Source organism: Falco rusticolus, chromosome 6, assembly GCF_015220075.1.
Source record: "Falco rusticolus isolate bFalRus1 chromosome 6, bFalRus1.pri, whole genome shotgun sequence".
NCBI classification, from domain to species: domain Eukaryota; kingdom Metazoa; phylum Chordata; class Aves; order Falconiformes; family Falconidae; genus Falco; species Falco rusticolus.
Window position 1 is genome coordinate 35,115,528 of NC_051192.1, and position 24,032 is coordinate 35,139,559.

General features: G+C 41.4%; 1 protein-coding gene across 2 annotated transcripts in view; it reads right to left on the minus strand.

Moving 5' to 3' along the window:
• The window catches only part of ARHGAP18 (Rho GTPase activating protein 18), a 101,228-nt gene that overhangs the window by 63,570 nt on the left and 13,626 nt on the right, over positions 1-24,032 (minus strand). Inside the window, exon 1 of one of the 2 annotated variants that reach the window (XM_037392502.1) lies at positions 5,198-5,373. The exons of the other annotated variant lie outside the window; for it this stretch is intronic. Coding sequence (XP_037248399.1) covers positions 5,198-5,274 — 77 coding nt within the window. The 5' untranslated portion in view covers positions 5,275-5,373. Of the gene's footprint in view, positions 1-5,197; positions 5,374-24,032 lie in introns of those variants that run through there. 2 annotated transcript variants of the gene reach the window in all.

Genomic DNA, 24,032 nt, shown 5'->3' on the forward strand with positions numbered 1-24,032 from the left:
GAGGGGGAAAGGAATGAGAGCTTTTTCTCTCTGAAAGAACGGAGATGGAAACTGCCCTTGAAAAAAGGCATGAATGCATGCTTACTACTAGATTTCTTCTTGGCTATTAAGTCTTCAGATTAAACTGAGCAAATATTTGAACAATGAGTAAGGCAGATTAATCTGGTAAAACAAGAATAAACTCCTCTTGTATGTGTGATTTTTAACGTCCATTATGGTCAACATTTGAAAAAAATTCATATATCTTGGGCAATTCATAGCAGAGGTCTTTGTCATTTTTCCAAGCTCAAAGGACATCTATCATGTTCTTTCTTAGTCAGGGAGATCAAACAGCGAAGGAGTGATTTAGACCACAGCTGTCTGTAGAAAACACCAAGTACTTTATGCCCCTAACTTGTCACCCATCCCCACAGTGAATACTAAATACTGAGTTAGTAAAGCCCATATTTATAAAGACATATGAAGATAAGTATTTTGGTGTATGCAGACTTACACAATAACCCACAAAAAAGGCACTTCTCTACAACAGAGCCCAACTGAGGCCCCCTGGTTTCACTGCCACCCAGATCCAAACTTCAGCTGGCATCTCCCAGTCATGTGGATTCAGTAATGAAGTGGGATGGTGAAACTTGTGGACCACAGGCCCTGGCTAGCAGGTGTCACTTGAAAGAGGAGACCTGAGGCAGCAGCAATCTTCTCTCTTACAGTAGGGGAGAGTTACAGCACTCTTTCCAGAACTGGTCGGGGGTTTACTTCCATCTCAGGGAAGCTCAACTCATTGTTCTCATTTTGCAAGTGACTACTGGCAAACAAAACACAAGATTTAAATAGTGCAGATAAGAGCAGGTGCATATAACTGCATGGCCTCTGAGGAGGAAGAGCCATGTCCTAGGCTCTACGAAATGCTGGAGTCCTTCTTAACAAGTCATTAGCTAAGTAATTAGCAGTACAAAGATTCACAGGCCCTTTAGGGACATATGATGTTAAACAGGCGCTGGCTTGCAAAGCCTCAGAACTCAAACTGGTCTTCCTATGTAAGTTGAAGGAGTATACATGAAGTGGCAGCAAAAGTGCACGTGCTGGCTCCTGGTGAGCAAGCACACTGATTCACTGGAAACAGATAGAGGGAGGCTGTGACTCACATGACGAGTCCAGTGCAGCACAGGAGACAATACAGAGTAACAGCATCTCAGATAGGAGAAAGGTATGGAGAGGAAAGCAAAGCCAACCTCCAGTGGCCACCACATTTAAAATCATTCATCTATTACTCAGTTTGCATTTCAGGTTTGGCTGTTAAAAATACTCTGTAGCAGAAGTCCATTTCCCTCATGCACTGGTATGCATGCAGTTCATTCTGCATGCACTCTGTATGCATTTACTTCTAGTTTTGCTATATCCTATTCCCCATCCATTGAATACTCCAGTCTTGATCTTAACCTTATAATCACATTAAAAAAAAGTTTGGTACACACACACATATATATATGCATACACACACACATTCACTTACTCTACAGGACAGAAATAGTCCTGTAAAGGACTCTCTGGATGGCATTTGACTGCCTGAGGGTAAGCCCACACAGCCATATAAGAGGACTGTTGTTATCTGAAATGCCTACATGTGTCTGGCAAATGTGACACAGGACCTGCAGTCCTTTCTGCCACTGTAGATGGGAGTAGAATTCCCCAGCAAGGAACCTAAATGGCACTGGAAGCCTGCGCTTAAGGGTGTGGATTTCATGCGCATGAGGTTGACATGCCTACAAGCAGTCACTGATACAGGGTCTTGGACTGAAACCTGTTTGATTCACTTGTACTTTCCACGGTCCATATAACAACAAATGGTTTAATGGGAAAAACAAGAAAAAATTTAAAAGCTTGTGCATGGACCTCAGAAAGAAAAGGACAGCAAAATGCAAGCAGCATGACAGCCAATACAGCACCAGTGGATTTAATGGGTTAAAACTGGGAAGTGAGAAAACTGAAGCGATATGGAAAAGAGAGCTACTAAAACTGGATTTGATAGTGGGTAATCTGCCTTTGTGATTTCTCTAAGGAAGTTCTTGAATAAATACTTAGGTATATTACTGAAGTCACCCACAATCAATATCTACACTATATGAAGATATTATCTTTAAACAGTTACTTTAAAGTAAAATGTAAAATAAACCTCTCTATGGCAAAGAGGACAGCTCTGATGCTACTCTGTGCATCCCCACTATCAAGGCAATATTCCTAAATTGTCAAACTTGGAAGTAATCGCATCAAGGCTGTTCTAGATTTTAGCCTAGTAAACCAGTGGTAAAGCAAGCCTTTCCTAAAGGAAATATTTCACAGCCTTATTGTGCCTTTGAAGGGCCAAGAAAACCCCAGAAAAGTAGCTCAGCAATCTATTAGATCAGTAAAATTCTCAAGTCTTATAAAGCAAGACTTCTTGTATGCCTGAATGAAAAAATAAATGGTTAGGAAGTATAGCCCTTTCCTAAGATGCCACTTCGTTTGGAGCAGTCAATGTATCGCTTTTTCCAGGATGTACCAGTGCCACGCTTCCCCAACACTGCAAAGACAAAGCAATCTCTAACACGCACTATTTTGAATGGCTATGAAAAGAATAGTTCGACATAGTTTCCCTATTAATCTTTCCAAAAGGGCTGCTTCCTCACAGCTGGCACTATATTACACTGGCTTCCTAATATTCTGATGCCTGTTAAAAATCTGAGTTTTCAAATTAGCAGAGATGCTGACCTAGATACTGAAAGTTGCTCTCAGTTATTTTTTGAAAAGGCAAAATATGGTCAATATCACCCCAGTAGTAATATGCAGCATTTGGACTGCAGAACTAGTGCACTTGCACACTGTGCAGAGCATAATGAACTTATTTCCACAAAACATGTCCGAATGGTACAGGTTTGGGCATTATTATCAAATATCTCTGCACTTGGTAGGAATGTTGATGAAGGAGGGAAGCAGTTAGAAAAATGGGGGGAAAAAATCCCACAGAATGTTACAATGTTTCAGAAAAGTTTCCTTGTTTATTTTTAAAAAGACCAAAAAGTAACAACTGGCCATTCTTCTCCCTCCCTGCCCCCATGACATTAATATTCCCAACCTTTCTCACTTCAGAAGGGGGAAAACACTAGGGATCCAGGGTAGCAAGGAACAGATAAATCAGGACCATGGAGTTGAGATCCTGGTTAATGAAAATGGGAGAGACAGGACCGAGACCCAAATTCAGGGTGGTACAGCAGAGAGGCAGAGAGGTGTCCTTTAGGATCTTAATTTTGATGATCTACGTGGCAAAATGTGCATAGCCTGGAAAGCCGTAACACTGCCAGGGGCGGAACTCAGGCAAACTAACTGTGGGAATCCCCTGTCCTGTGCAGCTTTAACATACATATTTATTGTTATAATTAAAGAAATGAGACTGCTTTTCACATTTATTTCCCCCCTGCACTCCCTTAATCCCACATCAGAACAGTTTGTGAAGGATCACCATTACTTGCATGGTAATGTCTCAGTTTACCCAGGAGGCTGTCCCCAGAAGCAGCTGAAGAGGAAGAGGGATGATGAGATCACTGCTCCTAACGCTGTAGCATTAGCATGAGACACAAGTTTCTAGGACACAGAGGGGCCCCCATAACTGTGCTCATGCATTTGGGGTCTTGGGGGGTTAAGAGCAACTGCAGCTTACAGCCATGTATCCAGGCAGCCCCGCGTTAAAAGGGGGGAACCAATCTTAATAGTCTACAGGTGCACACCTCCTTATTCAGAAATTATCCCAAGGAGCAGGGAAAGTGGTTTTTATCATGCCCTTGCTCCATGGGAAGTTTGAGGAGAGGTACAAAGAGTAAAACCACTACAAATCATAACAGAGAATGTGGTGGATTTTGTGATTTCTTGCAAAAATGCACACATTTTGCATTCAGTAGTAAACAACTAGATCTGCAGTGCCCTTATATACGTAGCTAAGATGACATCAGGACTTAGAGCTGGGTTGACAAATAATGTTACTTATGGGGAAGGAAGTACCTCAACAAAAAGAAAGGAATGGCTTTGTGGTTCAAAGACGGGGTAGGCTGTATTTCTTAGTTCAGTTCTCGCCTCTGCCACGGACTCTCGGTGTGACACATCAGTTATCTTTTGTCCCGCGTGACACGCTGGACTTCCTTTTACCTTCTTTTAATCAGACTATAATCTCTTTGATCAGACACACTCTTCCTATGGACACATGGAACCAGCGTGCCAGTTTCAATACCTTCCCGGTTTCAGCTGGCTTCTCAGCATTAAAGTCCTGTCTTTATCAATGGGACATTTGTTGACAGTTTCAGCAAGGAAGAAGCAAGACTGAATGGGCCATAAAGACAAAACTCTCCCTTCCACACAGCAGCCTCTCTGGTCATGGCAACAGAAAAGCCAGTAGTGCTTCTGCCTGTATCAAACACATGCCGTGAGGCCTCAGCCTTCGTACAAGTGAAGCTGGCTTCTTTGCCCATTGTCAGTTTCACCTTCTAAGCAAAACACAAAGTGCTTTAAAGAGTTTATCTCGCCCTTACCTGCACCCTCCTTCCGTTTACCACATTAAAAAAAAAAGAAAATAATAATAATAATGCAAAGTACAAAGCAGTAAAGCACTAAGAGGTTGCATGAAAAACTACACGCCACATCCCGCAAACTGCCCGCTCCCAGACTCTGGGGTGCAGCTCCCCGCGAAGCACCGGGCAGCACCCCGCGGGGCAGCATCTCCGCCCCCGGGCAGCACCCTTCGGGGCAGCGCCGCCCCGGGCACCCTGCAGCCCCCCGGCGCTGCAGGCCCGATCGCGCACCGCGCACTAGCAGCGGGGGTTCGGCACCGGCCGGGCGGCCGCGGGACCGCTCTCAGCCGCGAGCACGGTGACGCCGCCCGGCGCCCGGCAGCCCCGCGCAGCGCCTGCGGCTGCCACGACGTGCGCAAGTTGCTGGAGAGAGCGGTGACAAAACCAAAGGAAAGACCGTCGGGGAGGACGCGGAACAAAGCGCAGAAACGGGGAAACCCTGCCGGCCCCGGGGCGGAGAAAGCCCCTCGCCCCGCGCCACAGCTCCCGCCCCGGCCGGCTCCGCTCCCCCCCGCGGCGCGGCCCGCAGCCCCCGCCGCGCGGCCCCCGCCCGCACCTGCCGCCCGCACCTGCCGCCGGGGCGGCCTCCCCGCGCCGCCGCTCACCTGCCGGGGGCGCCGCCGCCGCCGCTGGGGTGGTAGGCGGTGAGCACCACGCCGCGGGAGCCGGACCGCCAGTTCATGGCGAGCGCCGCCGCATCCCTTCTGCGGACGCCGAGGCGGAGCCGGGCGGCCCGGCCCCGGCCCGGCGCGGCCCAGCCTCCCGCCGGCAGCGCGGCGGGGCAGGGCCGGGTGACGGCAGCGCTTCCTGCGGCCCGGGGCCGCCACCGCCCTCCGCCGGGCCGCGCCCCTCCCCCCGGCCCGGGCACCGCCGCCCCCGGCAGCGGCCGCTCAGCGGCGCGGCGCGACCGAGCGGCCTCCGGGCGCGGGTGCCGGCCGCCCCGCCTGGTGTTAGACGCCGCGTTAGGTGGTGCCGCTGGGGTTGTGTTAAGGCATTGCAAGGAAATCGGGCAGCTGGCGAAAAGGTGCCGCGGCTTCGGGCCCGAGTAGGTGAGCGGGGCTGCACACGCGAGTTGCGGCTCCCGTAGGGGTGGCGAGCGGGACCGCCGTGTTGCAAACGCAGCGCGGCGGCAAGAAAACCAAGAAACGTGTTCAGCGTCTGCTTTGTACGTTGTCCCTTTCACTGGATCGCAACATTACTCTGTGCTTGGTTTAACTTTTCATATACAAAAATGGTTTATTTTTTTAATTGCAAGCTCTCGTCACAAAAACCACGGCGGCTGATAGCGTCGGCCGAGGACACGAGGTGACTGAGCCGCCTCGGAGCTGCTGCGCCTTAAACCAGCCACCATTAGCCCCAAGGTCACGCTCTGCCAACCAGCGGGAGCTGGAGCAGGGCGGCCTTGGCGGCGGGGACAGCAGCAAGAATAGCAGCAGGGACAGCCGCCTCAGTGCCTTGGCACCCGCCGATGAGATGGGACTCGCTGCCTTGGTATTAGTTTTGAATTGGTAGGCAGGATCTGTAACACAACACACAAAACTGTGTTTTTTCCTTCCACGGCAACTATAAGATAACCTGTAAATGCATATATATATACTGTTTAGGTTTGTCATTTGTGTCTGCATTCATAGAAGGATATGATTTGAATTATAATTGCTTTGTGTCACAAGTGACCAGATCAATTTTAGTATGAGTTTAACTTGCATTTCATTTTTCCTTTTAAAACAAACAAAAATCATGCAACTGCTTTGCTTGCAGTTAAATATCTGAAATCTGAAAAGTTCAGTACCAGGCTATGTGAGGTGTTGTGGTGTGTGCTGCTATGAAGTTCTCTTACTTAAACCATCGTACACCTAAACCAGAAAGCTCCATGCAGTCATGGGTGAGCCATGCATTTTTCTGTGCAGCACAGAGCTGCCAAGCAGGGGTGGCACAGAAATCTCGACATAAGGTCACTGTGAAGTTGCTCCCAGCAGAGAAGCAAACAGGAAGAACTTTGTGTCGTGTCTGAGCAAGACCAGTTTGTCCTTCAGTCTCCTTGATGCTTACAGCTGGTGAGTTCACGGGTTTACAGTTTGCAGAATTCACAGGTGATATTCAGACATAACTGAATTTTGTCTTTGGCTTAAGCGGATAATTTAATCCAGTAGGTTTCTTCTTAAAAGGGTGGCTGTCTGCAGAAGGCCAGACAGGACATTCACGGTTTCTTTAGAAAGGGTAATGTCACCATGAAATTTTGAGAAGAGCCCCAACATTACAAGCACAGGAAAACTTGGCTGACATTCAGCAGACCAACCACTACAGAAGTGCCTTTTCACTTCTTGCACCACCTAAGGTCAACTGCTGCCTTAGTTTTAAGTTCACATAAAGAATTGAGGCTAGGCGTGAGTTTTAAGAAAGCCTACCTCTTCCATGGCTTCCGTAAGATGTTTTATCTGTAGGCAGCTGGCCAAAGTGGTTTGGCTAAAATATTTTTTGTGTTTGTTAGTTTTTAATCAAAACTTTTATATTAAACTTTTTAAAAAATAAATAATTTATTAAAAAGTAGGCATTATTACAAACAGATAAGCCTTGCATACAAATTAGCAGAAAGAACGGGTCTATTTTAAACTATGTGGATGTAAAAATTTTTTAATATTTACAGTGCATAGAAAAGAGGCTGGTGCTGCCCCATCTCCCCAGATGTTCTCCGTCTCCAAGGGGAATGGGTAAAAGAAAAGAAACAGCTACAGTTCTGCTTAAGCAATGGCTCAGTAGCATGGCTACAACAGCCTAACTAGCAGTATGCACCAAGAGGAATACACTGGGATAAATTATCTGCATGTACCTACTCGTAGGCACACACACAAAAACAAGGATGTGAAACCACTGCAAAATTTAGGACTGTGAAAAGATTTCCCTGTACTCCCCCTGCAAAGGCACAGCAAGCTCTACATCTCAGACTGTATCCACAAGGCAAAAATTCGTCTAACTTCTCACATAAACACACAAACAAGACTCTCTGTTTTCACTGTTCACTTTAGAAGTACATCAGCATGAGATGAGAAAACATGCTATTAATGTCTGTCAGGGCAGCTATCTGCTAGTGCCTTTGGCTCTTTCTTTAAATGCACACGTGGTTTAATTATCGAACAGCCTATGCAGAATGCAAAGTTCTTTTCTGAGGGATCCAACCTTTTCCTTTTAAATTGAACCAAGAAAATTGAACGTGTAAATACCAGGGTCCTTAGGACCTGACCATTTCTAAAATTTCAGCTAATGGGTTGTATGCCAAATACCCCATTAAGTCATAAAACTTCCTTTAAAGAACAGCTAAAAAATAACAGAAAGAAAGGTAAAAACATTTAAAGCGTTCCATGTTTAGTAAGTGCTTTCCAAAGCCCTTTGCCCAAACTAAATATATGTTAGGTGCTGTAAGAATGAAAAAGTAAACTACTTTTTCTTTGACAAGCATCTTAAAACACATTGTAATTAAGGCACACCATAACATGCTGCACTGCCGTTGTAAGAAGAAGAATGCAGAAACAAGATGTAGCCAATGTAGCATCACCAGGGACTGCTCCAAGAAAATGTAACTGCAAATGGAGAAGGGGAAGAACCTGCCTTGTTCACGGTGGGGGTGGGTGGGGGAGTGTGGGCATAGATTAAGAATGGTAAAACTCAGAATGACTTTGTACCAGTCAACTGGAGAGTAAGAAAGCTTTTGTAAGTATATCACGAGGAGGGTGGGAAAAGGAGCTAGAAAGAACTAAGTTCTATTATTAAATGAGAGTAGGGATTAATTTATTCATAAAAACACCAGAGATACTGATTCCCTTCTTAAATCTGCCTTTAACATGAAGCGCTTCAAATGTGGAAGTGGATTTAGGAGCTTAACTCTAGGCACACTTCTTTTCTTTACTATGTTTGACAACTTGATAGGATCAAACGCTGTCCTGTTACGACAGCGTAACACCAGCACAGTTTTCTTTGATGAAATTCTTCCTGATTTACAGTGCAGCCAGCTAGACAATTTTGACCTACAGATGTATTATTGCTGTAAACTGACGTGAGTATCACGACTGCCTTTCACCAGTGTACGTTCTGCCTAAACCGATTTACAGTCAATAATTGCTGAGTTTGCAGTTAGTGCTCATGCTCTTAACAAGGTACAGGCATGCCTATTTGGAAAGTAAGGTTGTTCGTAATCAACTAGATAAGAATGCCTCATTTGAGGCACATAGGCTTATGTGATAAAAGGTGATATCATTGAGAAAGGAGATTACAAATCAGTCTTTGTTGCTACAGAATCCAGACTCCTTCAAAGAGTTTAAACATTTAGATTAAGATGCCATGCAGTGCCTTTACACCTAACATAATCAGTCACCAGAGCCAAGCAGATCACGCAGGGTTCTCGTGCTTAATGCTGTCTTTACAAAACAATCGCTAAAAAGAGAACTTCTCAGCAGTACCATCCTTCATTGCTGCTTTACAGGGTTTGAATACGCATGTGTTCAACATATGCTTTTGACTTCTCACTGCAGAGCAATTTTTTTCCTTTTTGAAGTTTTCCCAATAAAAACATAAATCACACTGATTTTCATATTTTGTATAAATATATGATTAGATATTTTATATAGGTGATGGGTGATTTTTCACATTCCACGTTCCTGATGATGTGCCAATTATAAGCAGGTAGGTAAAAATGCAATCCTCTGAGAAGCACTGGCTTGAGGAAACAGTAACAGGTCAGCTTACAAATTTGAATTCATAGGCTGAATTCAATGGCAGTAGATGGATTTATTCCTGCTGAGGTTCAGAGATCCCTCTGGAATCAATGCTGGAGCATTTAGACAAGCAGTGCAGTGCTGCAGTGAGAGTACAACTGTACTTCAGGACTTTTGAAATACATTTTAATGCAAACAGTTTAATCTTTTCCCTAGCATTATCTACTGTAAAGTTTGTGCAGATGGATTTTAAACTGAGCAGAAAATGTCTCATCAACTCACTCACCTAATTCATACTCAGATACTAAGTAGCAGCACTTCCACTGTCCAAACTGTGCTTCCAGGGTTCCAGCTAGCAGCCAGAAAACACATGAAATGGACAGGTTCATAAGATGACATCTAACCCTTATTAAGCTCCACACTTCATTATTGGGGCACTCCACTACATAAAGAACCACACAGGTGAAGTGTTCTGCAGTCATTAATAACAAACAGTAAAAATGATACAAAAAAGAATATGACAGGTTACATACTCAGGGTATGATTTCTGTTACTTAATTCTTGATGTCTACACCCATGCAAGTGATCTTATGCTCCATTGAAAGTCTGTGAAAGAAATGCACTTTTAGAGGGTGAAATCCTCTGATCTATGTTAGACCTCCACTTTAGGCCATAAAGATGAATCACACTCTAGAATCGTCTGTTTATTTCTGCTGACTAGAAGGGTTGGTCACATGCAGGTGTCCACATCTATCAGAGAAGCTCCACCTTTAATGCTTTCATGTTGGCCTTCAAAATATGGAAGACACAATGTTCAGTTACAGTGTGCACCATATAGCATACACAACGTGGAGTAGTCACTACTCTGAAATGTATAGTACTGGTATGTAGGAGGTGTTTCAGACCAGCTTACATATCCCTGAATATCAAAGATGGGGATGAAGTCACACACATGTACACAGAAAGCAGACTTCTACACAGAAAGCTGGTAACATTTTTTGCTACCCAGCACATTGTGAACATTTGATATGGTCTAATCCTGAAATGTGTATCCTATATTCAAATTTTCATAGAATTTTTTATGGAAAAAAGATTTCCAATGCTATCAGGAGGCAGCTCAATATGTGGGGGAATTTAGCAAGCAAGACACAATTGGCATAGAGCAACCACAAGGACATGGACACAGCTAGGAGAACTGATTTCTGTTTTTTCCCGGATTTCTGAAAGTTCTCACCTTCTCCCTCACAGACCTCTACATTTGTATTTAAACAGCTGATTTATTTCCCATAGCAAAAAGAAAAGAAGAAAAGAAGAAAAAGGAAGGACATGTCTTATGTTCCTCTTCCCTTGCAAGTTGCTCTAAAATGTATCTGGTGCACTCTGGTGGCTGCTTCCGTAATTCTTAATTCGATGACTTTGCAAAAGGTGAAACAGTAACTATCGATGCTGGTTTGGGGATTATCCATACAAAGACCAATGAGCATGTGAATTTATTCTGGTTTATCCAGTTTTATTTTTCTTGAATGCACCCCCTGGAGAAATTCAGATCTCGCCCATTGTAGCTCATCTGCTACCTTACATAAATCACAGTGGGGGCTGAGTGGTTGAGGTTCTCATCTGCTTTATGATTTTGCTCATGGTCAGACAGCTGCTGAATTTTACCCAGAGGTATATCAGTTTCAGTAGTGGTAATTTATCCACGTTTATTTGTAGTGTGACCTTGCACAAACTCTCACATCAATTCTTGCTTCCCTTTCCCTATCCATAGACAGGGCAAATAAGATCTATTTATGAGAATTATTTACCATATGTTCAATTACATTGAAAGGTATCAAAAATGCAGCACATCACTTCCTGTTACATCACTATGTTTACTTTCTTTTGGTGTGTGACTTAACAGGGATAAAATGGCATGGATTTCTGTATCCACAAGCACAGGGAACATGATTAATCTAGTATGCTTTGCAGTGTCTCTACATGAGGTATAGGACGTTGAAGAAAACTGATTACCATAACTGATGTTTCATGCCACTTTTGGAAAGTCAGCATGAATGTTGGTGACTAAGGGATTTTCTCTGGTGACTCTGAATACCCCCTTTCTTTTCAGCTAGTTTTGATACAATTTTGGTTTTATAAACCATGACTTCACATATGCCACTAATTATGAAAAGACAGTGCATTCTCAGAACATAATATGGCCTTGGCCCTTCTTAGGTGTCACATAGATGTGGTGTACACTGAATGCATTCGCTGCATAGATAGATATACTCTTCTAGCATATGAAAATGAAATCAAGATAAAAGAAAAACTCTGGAGCATGGTTTCTCATGTTCCTGTTCAATCTTGTTTTACATTTATACCAGGCAGCTGTATAACCCGTCCAAAAGAGTTTTTCTGGGTTAAACATGCTATGTGTTTTCTTTAGAGAGAGATCTTCTATCCTGACTCTTTCTGCATCTGTTTCAATTTGAATCTGCATCATCCTTGTAGACTCTTTCTGCACCTGTTTCAATTTGAATTGATCTTTCTTGAGCATGATGAGGGTCTTGATCTCTGTAGAGCAACTGGGACCTTGTACTACAACACAAATACTCTCCTGACTATATCACAAACACAGTATTGTGGAAAACACTGTCTTTTCTTATGGCTGCTTTTCACATTGGTGCTTGTAGTCCTATGACTGACGTGAATAACTGCATGTATGATACAGTTTGAGCAGATTTGCTAACCAGTTTGCACATTGAAGCACACATAGGAAGCTCATTCTGGAATTTCTTATGAGGAGTATGTATGGGGGGGGGAGGGGGCATTCACTTTGTTGTTATGAGAGTGGTGTCATATGAATGCCAGAAATGCTGAGTTTGTCTCTTCTCTTGGACATTGCAACTGACACCAAACCCACTGGAGAGGCAGGAGTGGAGAAGATACCTGTAAGTCACAACTCCACCTCTCTTCTTTATCTCAGGAAGTGAACCCCTATATCCAGCATTTTGGGTGTAACTAAATGGATGAACCAACCAGCTGAAGTTTGAAGTGAGATGGAGATGGTGCTATCAATTGTGTACTTGAAGATAAATATACGACTTGCTGCTTTAAAAGGCAGGCTGTATCCATCATTCAGGTTTGCCAGCTACTCACTCTCCAACCCCAGCTTTAGATCAGGTTTGAGTGGGGGCTGGGATAGTTTTCTTTGGTCTACATCTACCTAGGGAGTTGAAACCATGCTTGCTCTCATTCATGTTCACTAAGTCAGCCTGCACAGTCACTGGGAGCTCTTCTCTTCATTACCCTTCTAATTTTGCTATTGCCTGCAGGTTTGATCACAGCTGAATTGGCAGCACAGAAACATCCGGTGAAGTAAAACACAGAGCAGCCACAAAGGAGAATAGTGTCTTCTGAGTTTAGGGAGTCAGAAAAGCTCATGAAAATTGTGACAAAATTGTAAACTGAGCAAGCCAGAGCTACCCAGAAATGTCGCTACGAGCTGAGAAGAAATGCTTCAGAACAAAGAAAGGAACAATTGCATGAGTCATGGGCTGCAAGAAAGAAAACCACTTCTCTGTAAGGGCTTTGAAACTGAAGATTACCCAGTAAAACTTCAACACAAAGCAAAATATTTTTAGTTCTTTCTTACTGACAAAAATATTTATTTTGCATCATTCTCTTTCATCCCAAACAACTCTTAGAAAAATGTTCCCTTTTCACATATTTTACACAATGCAATCAAATTCAGACACCCTTAATATGAAATATTTCAAGCTGTCAGTGTTATTTTTGCTATTTTGAATTGAAACAATCTTCTGAATTCCACATGAATTTAAAAAATGGTTCATGTCAACTCAGAACTGCATTTTCCTTAAGTTTAACAAAAATCCAAAAATAGGGCACCATACTTATACCACGTGTGAAATCCTGATTCTGCTTTTGAGGTTATCCATACAAAGACTAATGAGCACGTGAATTTATTCTGGTTTATCTAGTTTGAAAAATGTCATATTAACGGGACAATATCTCTTAAAACCATGTCTGTAAGTATCAGAGATAAATGAGAAAGGAGGAATAGAAGTCTCCACATTCTTGCTTCTTTTGCCTTTTTCATCAGTTTACCAGGCCCATTTCTGTTATGCCTGCATTCTGTAAGAAGTCATCAATTAACACAACAAAAATATTTTCTACATCTTTTGAATAAACTAGCTTTGACAGCAACACTTAACACTTGTAATCTTGAATTAAATTTGAATATAAGTGTATGATATTTGGGATTGGAAGCTATTTTCCAATAGCACTATTGTAGCAAGGACTGGTCATGTTTTAAACACAGAAATTCACAAATGTAAGCTGTAAGAAAAAGAAATGATTATTTGTTTCTGATAGTACTTCTGGTGCTTTTTATTTGCTCTTCGTAGCTATTCAAAAGTAACTCTCATAACAACTCAGGGAAAATTAACGTGAATACTTACGCAAAAATTTGTACAAGAAATAAATATTTGAGGTTTTGTTTCTTTGTGATTGAAAGCAGCCAGTGAGAAAGCTGAAAAAATACCAGTCATACAGCAAGAAAAATAAAAACTCAAAGCACTGTTATGTCTGTACTATAGTACCATGTACCTAGCAGTAACTGTAAAGTTCATGAGTATTTCTAGACTGTTGCATAGCCAAACACACTAGTCACAAATAATTTTTAAAAAAGCATCACATTTGCAGCCTCTAAGGCCTGTCCTCTAACGTGACAGTCACAAATGACTACATTTAATAAATCACTTGTTCCAGCTAATTTACTCATCTCTTGACTGCAAAGAAATTGTGACTGACAGGTTTGTAGAGCAAAGTTCAGACAGAGCTACAGAAATACAAAGCAAGAATACACTACCAGTGCTGCGCATTTTGGAAGCAATTGCAGATGTTACAGAAGGCTAAACTTGACATTTGCCTACATCAGGATATCATCTGTGTAGTTTCAGCAGGAAAAACATAATGTTTGCAGTTCACTTGGAAGATATTCACACAAAAAGGGTATTTAGTTCTAGTGGTTAGATTTACTTTGATTTAATATAGTATCTTATTATTTAGTAACTCATGCTATGTACAATACTGTTCACCATATGTCCAGCAAAAGAAAAAAAAAAAGGAGAGAAGCTGAAGTATCTTTCAAATAAGAATGTACATGGGGAAAAGCAATATAAATGTATGTAAATGTAAATATATTTATAATATCTAAATATTATGAGGGCATCTATGATCAAGTCTCCTGAAATTTCAATCTATGAAATGCAGTTGTAGCTTCACTGGGAGAAATTAATACGGTGACGAACAAAATCAGAACAAGGGTGCACGGCACAAAACAGGCCAGAGAAGTGGGGTGGTTTGTGGAGGAGGATGCACATGTGTACCCAGCAAGAGGGAAGAGCACTCAGGGAATGGCTCCAAGCCATAGGGCTGCCACAGGGAAGTGGGGCTCCAAATGAGCAGTCACAACATGCAGCTGCATCGGGGTTTGGTCTTTGACAAGAAGCCATCTGATACACTTGGCTAGTGCTCTCAGTCAGGGAGGGTTACATCCTGGCACTTGAAAGTCAATAGAAATGGTGTTACTAACTTGCATCGGTGGAAGTATGCATTTTCCACAGGGACAGAAAGCAATTCCTAGGATCAGGGAACACCACCCCTTATACATGGTCATGCATTTTTACTAAATACAAAATCAAATTGCCAGAACGCACTATAATCCGATCACTAATATTTCCATCTGAGAATGTATGTGAATCCATCCATCTCTTATCATGGGACAAATTGTCTAAATACAAAGGAATCATCAGCTTCTCTTTTCTATCTTTCCATGACCCTAAAAGAAAGCGCTATATTACTTTACATACTATGAACTTGCATGTATGAAAGACAGAGGCAAAGAGCTGAGGACTGCATTTTGTGTTAATGTAAAGGTAACATTTTTGAAGGGGCACATGGTTTCCAGCCAAAGTATCGTCTCTTTATCAGTAATTATGCATTTTAACCATCCCTGTAGAGTAAGTAGGCTGCATAAACTTTTGGTTTTACCTCTTTATCCAAACTTTTCTACCATCTTTAAAACTGAAATATAAGAAATAAGCACTTTCAGTAATTTAAGGTATTTCACAAATTCTCATTAAAAAGAAACTCATCTTGTATGTGAGTGTACATGACAACAAAACTTGGTAGAAAATACTACAAAGAAGATACTTCTGATACCGTGAGCTCTGCTGCTGTTGAGAGAATTGAGCACCTACTTCATTTAACTTTGTTTTGGAACATGCTACAGAAGTACATGTAGGGATAATCATCTGTAGGAGCTTTCATCACCTGCTGGCTGATGTACAGAAGTTTAAACTACACACAAGCACCTCCGCTCCAGGAAAGTCTACAGTTTTCTCAGATTTAGAACAGAGATATTAATAAATATCATAACATTACATTTCTGTTAGCTTAGCTGGTTAGGAGTCATTAAGTAGTAGTCACATGAAAATTACATTGTGTTTTTCTCTTCTTTGTTGCTACCACATATAATCTGGATTTCAAAGGACAAGCTACAAGATGAAGGACAAATCAGAGCATGGCAGAACAAACACACAGGCCACAAACATACTAGCAAGCCTCAAATATTATCTAAATATTTTTTCTCCCTCATTGCCTGTATATGCAGGCATATAATGCAGCACTTCTCTCCAAATTTTTTAATTGCCTAATTGACATTACCATAGATTGTGTTAGGTTCTGTTCTTATGGAGACAGATATTATTAATATTGATAAATAGATAAAAGGCAAATTGAGAAATTACATGGTAAATGCCCACATTGTAGGACAAGAAATGATCAGATTTCCATAGCTGTGATCATCAGTGCTTGTGAAGATGGCAGCCCTACTTCATCAAATGCTGAGAAAGCTTAGGAAAATGGGGTTATAAAATGGCAGGAAGGTAGAATACAACTGCTTTTCTACAGTCAGAGCACATAAAGCACAATGCTGACCCCACCAGAATCGAGACTAAGCCTCTGCTGATTTTTCTGGGACTAAGATTTCAGTCCCGAGTTCCTGTCCTGCCGCAAAACACCAGCTGCAACATTCGGGCTCCTCTACACTCATCACTGAGGGGGTGCAGGAGGGATGGGTACCAGGGTGGCTCCTACCAGGACTTCACTCCCCTTGCTTTGTGCTGGCCTGGTGCAGCTGGAGCTGGATGGTCCACCAGCCTGTGTGGGCTTGTAAATTCTCCTCTGAGGAATAAATAAATAAATAAATAAATAAATAAATAAATAAAATTAAATAAATAAATGAATGAATAAATAAATGAATAAATAAATAAATAGATAGATAGATAAATAAATAAATAGATAGATAAATAAATAAATAAATAATAAATAAATAAAATGTGTGAATTGTTTGTTCTCTGGGGTTTGGCTTCATAACATTTTTGTAATATTTAAATTGCTTTCTCTTTGTGGTGTGGGTTTTGGGGTTTTTTTTCCTATTGGGTATAATTATAGGACAACCAAATATTTCCTCATTTTGCTTTCTCTTTGTATGATTTGCTTAGATCACTATTTGATTTATTTCAATCCTTTGTACTATGCAGGTCTTTTACAAAATACCAATATGGTAAAAAATTCACAACACCCTTTCTTGCAGATAAAAACCAAATAGGCGGGAGAAGGGAACAGCAATGTGGAACTCCACAAGGTTTCATGTACTATTCTTCCCCTGCAGTGCTTCCACCAAAATGATGGAATTACCAGGTGTCAGCTCCCTCTCCGCTTCACGTTCAGCAAGGCATTTACAGTTCAGGCTGAGCACTTGTCAACAGTACCCAATTTTGGAGAACTTCCCAAAAGAATTAGAAGAATTATGAAAAGTAGGTTTTCTCAGTAGGGCTTTCTACATTTTAATTTTGCTAGTTGGACTCTTCCAGAATGGGTAAAGAAAAAAGACCCTAGTGTAGCTAAATTTTATCAATATAAGAGTACTTGTAATGTTTAATACCTGTTCAGGTAATTAGGCGGCTATAGCAGTATAAAGTGCTTTTCTACTGCAGCTGCAGTAGGGCTTTTACTAGTATCGTTATTGTTTATTTAAAAATCACATTTCTCACTGACACAGGCTGGTTCTCAGGCACGCAGAAGCCCACAGATCACTCATAAAAATTAGGAAAATTAACTTTCAGCCACTGACCCTTCAGATGCCTATTACTTTTAGTTTTACCAAAGCAGCAGCACAGAGACCATGTGTCTGTATGCTGCTTTTGGGGCTCCTGGCCGTGAATAAACTGTTAAGGGGAAAAAGCTGCATGCCTGCCAAAATAATTTTGTTTTCTTTTCTTAGTCTGTTACTTTCTTCCCTTCAGTTGCTTTGAGGCATCACTAAAAATTTAGATAAAATTGCTGTAAAAAATTATTGTTACAGTAAATACCAGATGCTCATAGGAGCAGATTTAAAGCTGAAGATTTTTCTTTCTCCTAGCCTCAGTTTGACAGTTACCTTTTCCTGGAAGCATCAGGTTCTACAACGTTATTTATGCAAAGTGCATTTCATTACAGTAATCACAGGAAGATATTTTCACAAGGAATCAGCACAATGTATGATGTGTGCTGTAACGTTATGCAGAAATATGTATTACAATATATAACTGTAATAGTTTTAAATGTCTCGAATGCTGCCTGAAGTACTTGTTACATGGGCAAAACTGGAATGTTGTTTTTCCCCATGAAGCAAGTACATAATTTTTTAGCTGCTAACAAGCTGTGAAATGGTATAACTTCAGGATGTTGCCATATCCCACCCACCATGAATGCCAGCCTCCAAGGGCTTCAAGTATCCTGCTTTAGTCAGTAGAATTCCCTAGTTTTAACTATTCAGTTCAGAATATTGTAACTACTTCAGTCAACCCAATTTCTCATTCTTTTGACTGCAGATAAGCACTTTAATGAAAAGCAAGGCTAATATTTTAAAATAAAGATTCAACACAGTTGCTTTGCAAGGACCCAAATTTCAAAGCTTAAGGACCCAGTACGTGTATTTTATTTTGTATTACTCAAATTTAGGGACAGAAAGTACATAAGTGTTGGAATTATGTACCATTATTAAATTATAGGCATATAGCAAAATACAGAAGTATACTGGGAATATACTTACAAATCTACCAATGGGATTTTCTGTTTTGTACTTGTTATATGTCAGAAAGTCTTTTAAGCCATAAAAGTACATGGCAAATTCTTTTGGCATAACATACTGTTACTGAGGTAAACAATGCACATTAATAATAAAATAAGTATTGGCCTAAATTGAACAGTCAGATCAGGTATTCTGTTGAAAGGCTGATTGCCCCCAACATCCAAACAAAACACAATGGGAGCTGCTGTTTTATGTTTAAACAATGTTCAGATTTAAACTATATTAAATACCATCTCTAATTCAGGGCTTTTTTGGGTATAACTTGCTCATACAAGTAATCCTACCAATTTTACTGCCAGCTACAGTAAACATAGGGTCAATTAAAAAAACCCAAACAAACAAACACAAACAAACAAACAAAAAAACCCACAAAAAAACCTGAAAAGGCAAAAGAAGGTGTGTCTGCAGGTGAAGACTGGGACCTCAATTAGTAAAATACAAACCTCAAAGGGGAAAAAAACAGTGGTATATCAATATCAATGGATCATTCACTGTCTCTTCCAGTACCAGAACTAAGGGGGATTAACTGTAACTGCAATGAAAAAACTGATTCAAAACAAATGGAAAGTGGTGGCATTTCACATAATGTGTTACAATGGAGCGGAATCGCTTGCCACAGGATACTGGGGATGCTAAAAACTTACAGAGGTTCTCGGCAAGACCAGATGATGTGTTTGTGGAAAATAAATCCATGGACTATTACTAAATACATAGAAAGAACATCTGGCTCAGGAATTGCCTGGCAGCATATTGTTGCAAGCTGGCAAAAGTATTGGGGATGTTGGCCCTGCTTTAAAACTCTTGTATGGGCATCTTTTAAACAGGTAGGATACCAGATAGATGGACTTTGGTCCAATCCAGTAGTTACTTTGATGTTCAAATGGGCCACAATTCAAAACAATTCTAGTTCCATGCAACAATGAAAGTAATGTAAATGTGTAATGAATGACAAAAAATACAAATTATGATTTAGTATATAGGAAAGTAGTAAAACCTTTTATTAAATTGCATTATTTTAAAAAATAACTTTCTAAAAAAAGTAACACATCCAATTAACTTTATGACTGAATTTATCAAACTTTCTGAGGATACATTTTTCTGATTAGATTTAAAAGCATCACCATTTGAGGAAACCTGGATCACATTTCATGTGCTGTGGTCACAAATAACTCTCAGGAACTTAGTCCTAAACCTGGATCTTGTGATGCAAAGGTTGGCCTGCTCCTGCTTTGTAGAAATGAAGTAATTCTTCAGTTCTAACCCCTGTAGTGGAAGCATTTTAAACACCGAGTAACACGGACAGCATACTTATCTGCAGAACACAGGACCCCTTCTAAATTGCAAGCCAAGTTTTTAGCTCATAGTGGATGTTCAGTGTTATCTTAATTCAGTGAATTACGTATTAGCAAAATAAACACGTATTTAAATTATAAAGGTGCATTTTAGTCAGGCGAAACTGTTGTGTTTATGCCCTGATTTGAAATGTAAATATAAAAAATGTCAATGGACGAACAGAAAGACATCCTCTGTATCACTCCAAATTTCTGAGTGATATTTTTAGTTAAAGAATTACAAATGTCAAATTACATTTTGCTATAGTAAAAAGTACAAATAATACCTCTGGATTAAAGACTTTCTAAAAAAAATCTGTTCTCACTATAAAATGCCAGTATATATTATCAGCTCCTATGTCCTTCGAAAAATGGCATTGACATGCATCCCCAGAGCTCAGAATCCAGCCCATACTATGCCCACTGTCCCACTGACCATTTGCTTTTGGTGTTATGTTTGAGGCAGTAGTGCTGAAACCTAAGAATGCATTTTAAATAAACTGTATTTACTTCAGACTAAACCAAGGTAGATGGTGCAAATAGAAGAATCCCCACCGAGAATACTCACACGAAGTAATCTGTTTAAAGATGGTATTAAATACAGCTTACACAACAGGCCTTTAATATAAGCAGAGTATTCTGTATTTTGTTTCTGTCCATATCATCCCTAAACATTTGATCAATATTCATACATTCTGCAGTGTCAAAAAAATATCTGCAATATTTAATTTTATCTATTAGGGCTTGCAATATTTTTATGTTGCCCTAACTATTCATATCTGTATGCAACGTCTTATTATTGGAAGCAGCTAAAAGAAAACTGCAGAATCCAGTGATTTGCTAAGCTAAATCATAGCATGAATCTTGGCTAATACAAGAATATATCTAAATAAACTGTTGGTGTGGAGGAATATGGAGGAAAATCAGGTTATCAGGAAAAGTCAACATGGATTCACCAAGGGGAAATCATGCCTGACCAACCTGATAGCCTTCTATGATGGAATGACTGACTGGGCATGTGATGGGAGAGCAGTGGATGTTGTCTGCCTTGACCTCAGCAAGGCCTTTGACACCGTCTCCCGTAACACCCTCACAGGTAAGCTCAGGCAGTGGGGGTTAGGTGAGTGGACAGGGAGGTGGGTTGAGAACTGGCTGAATGGCAGAGCTCAGGGGGTTGTGGTCAGCGGCACAGAGCCTTGCTGGAGGCCTGTAGCTCGTGGTGTTCTCCAGGGCTCTGTACTGGGTCCAGTCCTGTTCAACTTACTCATCAACGACCTGGATGAAGGGACAGAGTGTACCCTCAGCAAGTTTGCTGATGATACAGCACGGGGAGCAGTGGCTGATGCAGCAGAAGGCTGTGCTGCCATTCAGCGAGACCTGGACAGGCTGGAGAGCTGGGGGTGAGGAACCTCAGGAAGTTCCATAAAGGCACGTGCAGGGTCCTGCACCTGGGGAGGGACAGCCCCACGCACCAGTACAGGCTGGGGGCTGACCTGCTGGGAGGCAGCTCTGTGAAGGAGGACCTGGGAGTTCTGGTGGACCCAGCAAATTGCCCGTGAGCCAGCAGTGTGTCCTTGTGGTCAAGAAGGCCGGTGGGATCCTGGGGTGCATTAGGAGGAATGTGGCCAGCAGGTCGAGGGAGGTGATCCTCCCCTGGTACTCTGCCCTGCTGGGGCTGCATCTGGAGTGCTGTGTCCAGTTCTGGGCTCTCCAGTTCCAGAGAGACGGGGAACTGCTGGAGAGGGTCCAGCGGAGGGCTACAGAGATGATGAGGGAAATGGAGCATCTCCCTTACAAGGAAAGGCTGAGACAGCTGGGCCTCCTTAGCCTGGAGAAGAGAAGACTGAGAGGGGACTTTATCAATGCCTACAAATATCTTAAGGGCAAATGTCAAGAGGACGGGGCTGGGCTCTTTTCAGTGGTGCCCAGTGAGAGGACAAGGGGCATCAGGCACAAACTGCAGCACAGAAAATTCCATCTGAACGTGAGGAAAATCTGCTTTACCTTGAGGGTGACAGAGCCCTAGCACAGGCTGCCCGGAGAGGCTGTGGAGCCTCCTGCTCTGGAGACATTCAAAACCCACCTGGATATGGCCCTGTGCAACCTGCTGTAGGTGAACCTGCTTTGGCAGGGGGTTGGACTAGGTGATCTCCAGAGGTGCCTTCCAACCCTCACTGTTCTGTGACTGTGATTCTGTGCAGAACAATGTTGGTTGGGTTTTTTGGGTACTTACTAAAGCAGATGCCAAAAATAAACAAGACTTACTATACACAATACATTTAATAGGGTTTTATTGTGATAAATATGCGTATTTACTAAAACAAATTGGAACAACTGAGCTTGTAATGGTACAAGCAACAATCTACCACAATTTTTTTTCCATTAGATTAAGGAGGAAACAGCTGTTGTCAGATGGCAGCATGATGCCAACAGTCCAACAGGAAGGATTACAGCATTCCAGTCATCCTAATCCTAGTAAATCAGCATTAACAGAGGCTTTTCTTTCATCACAAATGACTAACGTAGCTAACCTCTGACACTGGCCTGAAGTTCTGACTTAGCTAAGAAAACTATATGCTGTTGTTAGTAGTGTAATAGATGAAGCAATGTTTCCTTTAGCAAAAATGTCACAAAAGATTTATAAATCTGATGTAAACTGTTAAATGGATAGCAACATGAATCCCAACACATCAAAATGCTATCTCTGCCTTAGCTTTAAAGACATCTTGAAAGAAAACACAACACCACATACTGCACTTAAACCTATTATATACAGGTCATTGTGTTTTCCTCTTTATCAAATTGAACTGGACCTTACGCTCTGCTGAGTGAGAGAGTTCAAAGCAAATTGCTAAGGATACAGAGTGCAGGGCAAGTCAGCGTGTATCAGGGAGTTCACTGCATGCAAACTGCTCTTGCTTAGGAGCAGAAATGCAGTCCTGAAAGACTGAGAAGACACTTCAAACTGACATTTACTCAAAACACTTCTGTTCTGCCCTCATTTCATGTCTGTCTTATCCCATAACACTGACGATTTTTGTTGACCCCATTTGTAGCAAGTTTATGTACAAGTGCATGCATTCATAAATCTCATTATCTTAAAAATGTCTACTTACCTCACATGACTTAAACAAAGATATATTTTAATGTACTTTTATTATTATAATCTATACTTTTATGAGGTTTACTGCTATTATTACTATTATGATAACAGCCATTTAAAATTCTTTCAAATTTGTTTCAGTCAGTTTTTATTGACTATACTGGGTATATCACTTACCAGAAAGCTGAGAGGCACTGTGGAGAACAACAGCCAAGGACAAATTTGCTGCTGCTGCAGGTAGTTCGAAGGATTATCACACAGCCCAATCTTTAAATTTTATTAGAAATTGATCCCTTAACTGAATTAACAATCCACAGCAGGTTTTTATCCAAATTAAGTTTCCTCCTTAAGTTTGTCTAGAGGCAGATGGTAGTCTTTCAAGATTATTGGTGATATAAACCATTCTATCCCATATATATAATTACAAATCAGTATCAGGTCTCCAATTTGTAGAGAACATGTGCTTTTCTCCGGCTATGGAATCTTTTGTCTCATTATGTCCAGGTCTAATTGCATTTAGTGTCATAATAGCAAAATGTAGCATTTATCTAAGACGTTAGTCTGTTGCTAGTGCTGGCCACCAAATGTGGGACCATATGCTCCTCTACTGTGAAGAACAGAGGACTAAAATTGTTTTAAAGGATTAAAATTTCCTACAGAAAAAAACCCATGGGAGACTAGTTCTCCTCTCACACCCACCACCCTTCGGTGTAGTGATCCCATGCCAATAAAGTGCAGGGGCAAAGGTCCCACAGCTCACCTCTATGGCGAAGACTTGATTTAATCATCTGAGACAGACAGAAACTGGTTCTAAAAGACATTTCTTTCCTAGTTGTCAGATGCTATCACAACTGTAATTGTCTTTCTGTGCATGCACGCTCACCTGCACATCTGAACAACCCCGGCTGCAATGGATGCACCCATCCAGAGGAGTCAATGGCCATTCTATGAGTTAGAGGCTCGAACACAGTCCCTTCCTCAGAGCAGAAAGGATAAGATTCATGAGGTACAAAATAGTGCACATTACTTTCTCTTTAGACAGTTAATTTCTTATTCACAACAATCAGAAACTGTGGAACTGTGAAAGTAAAGACTGCTAGA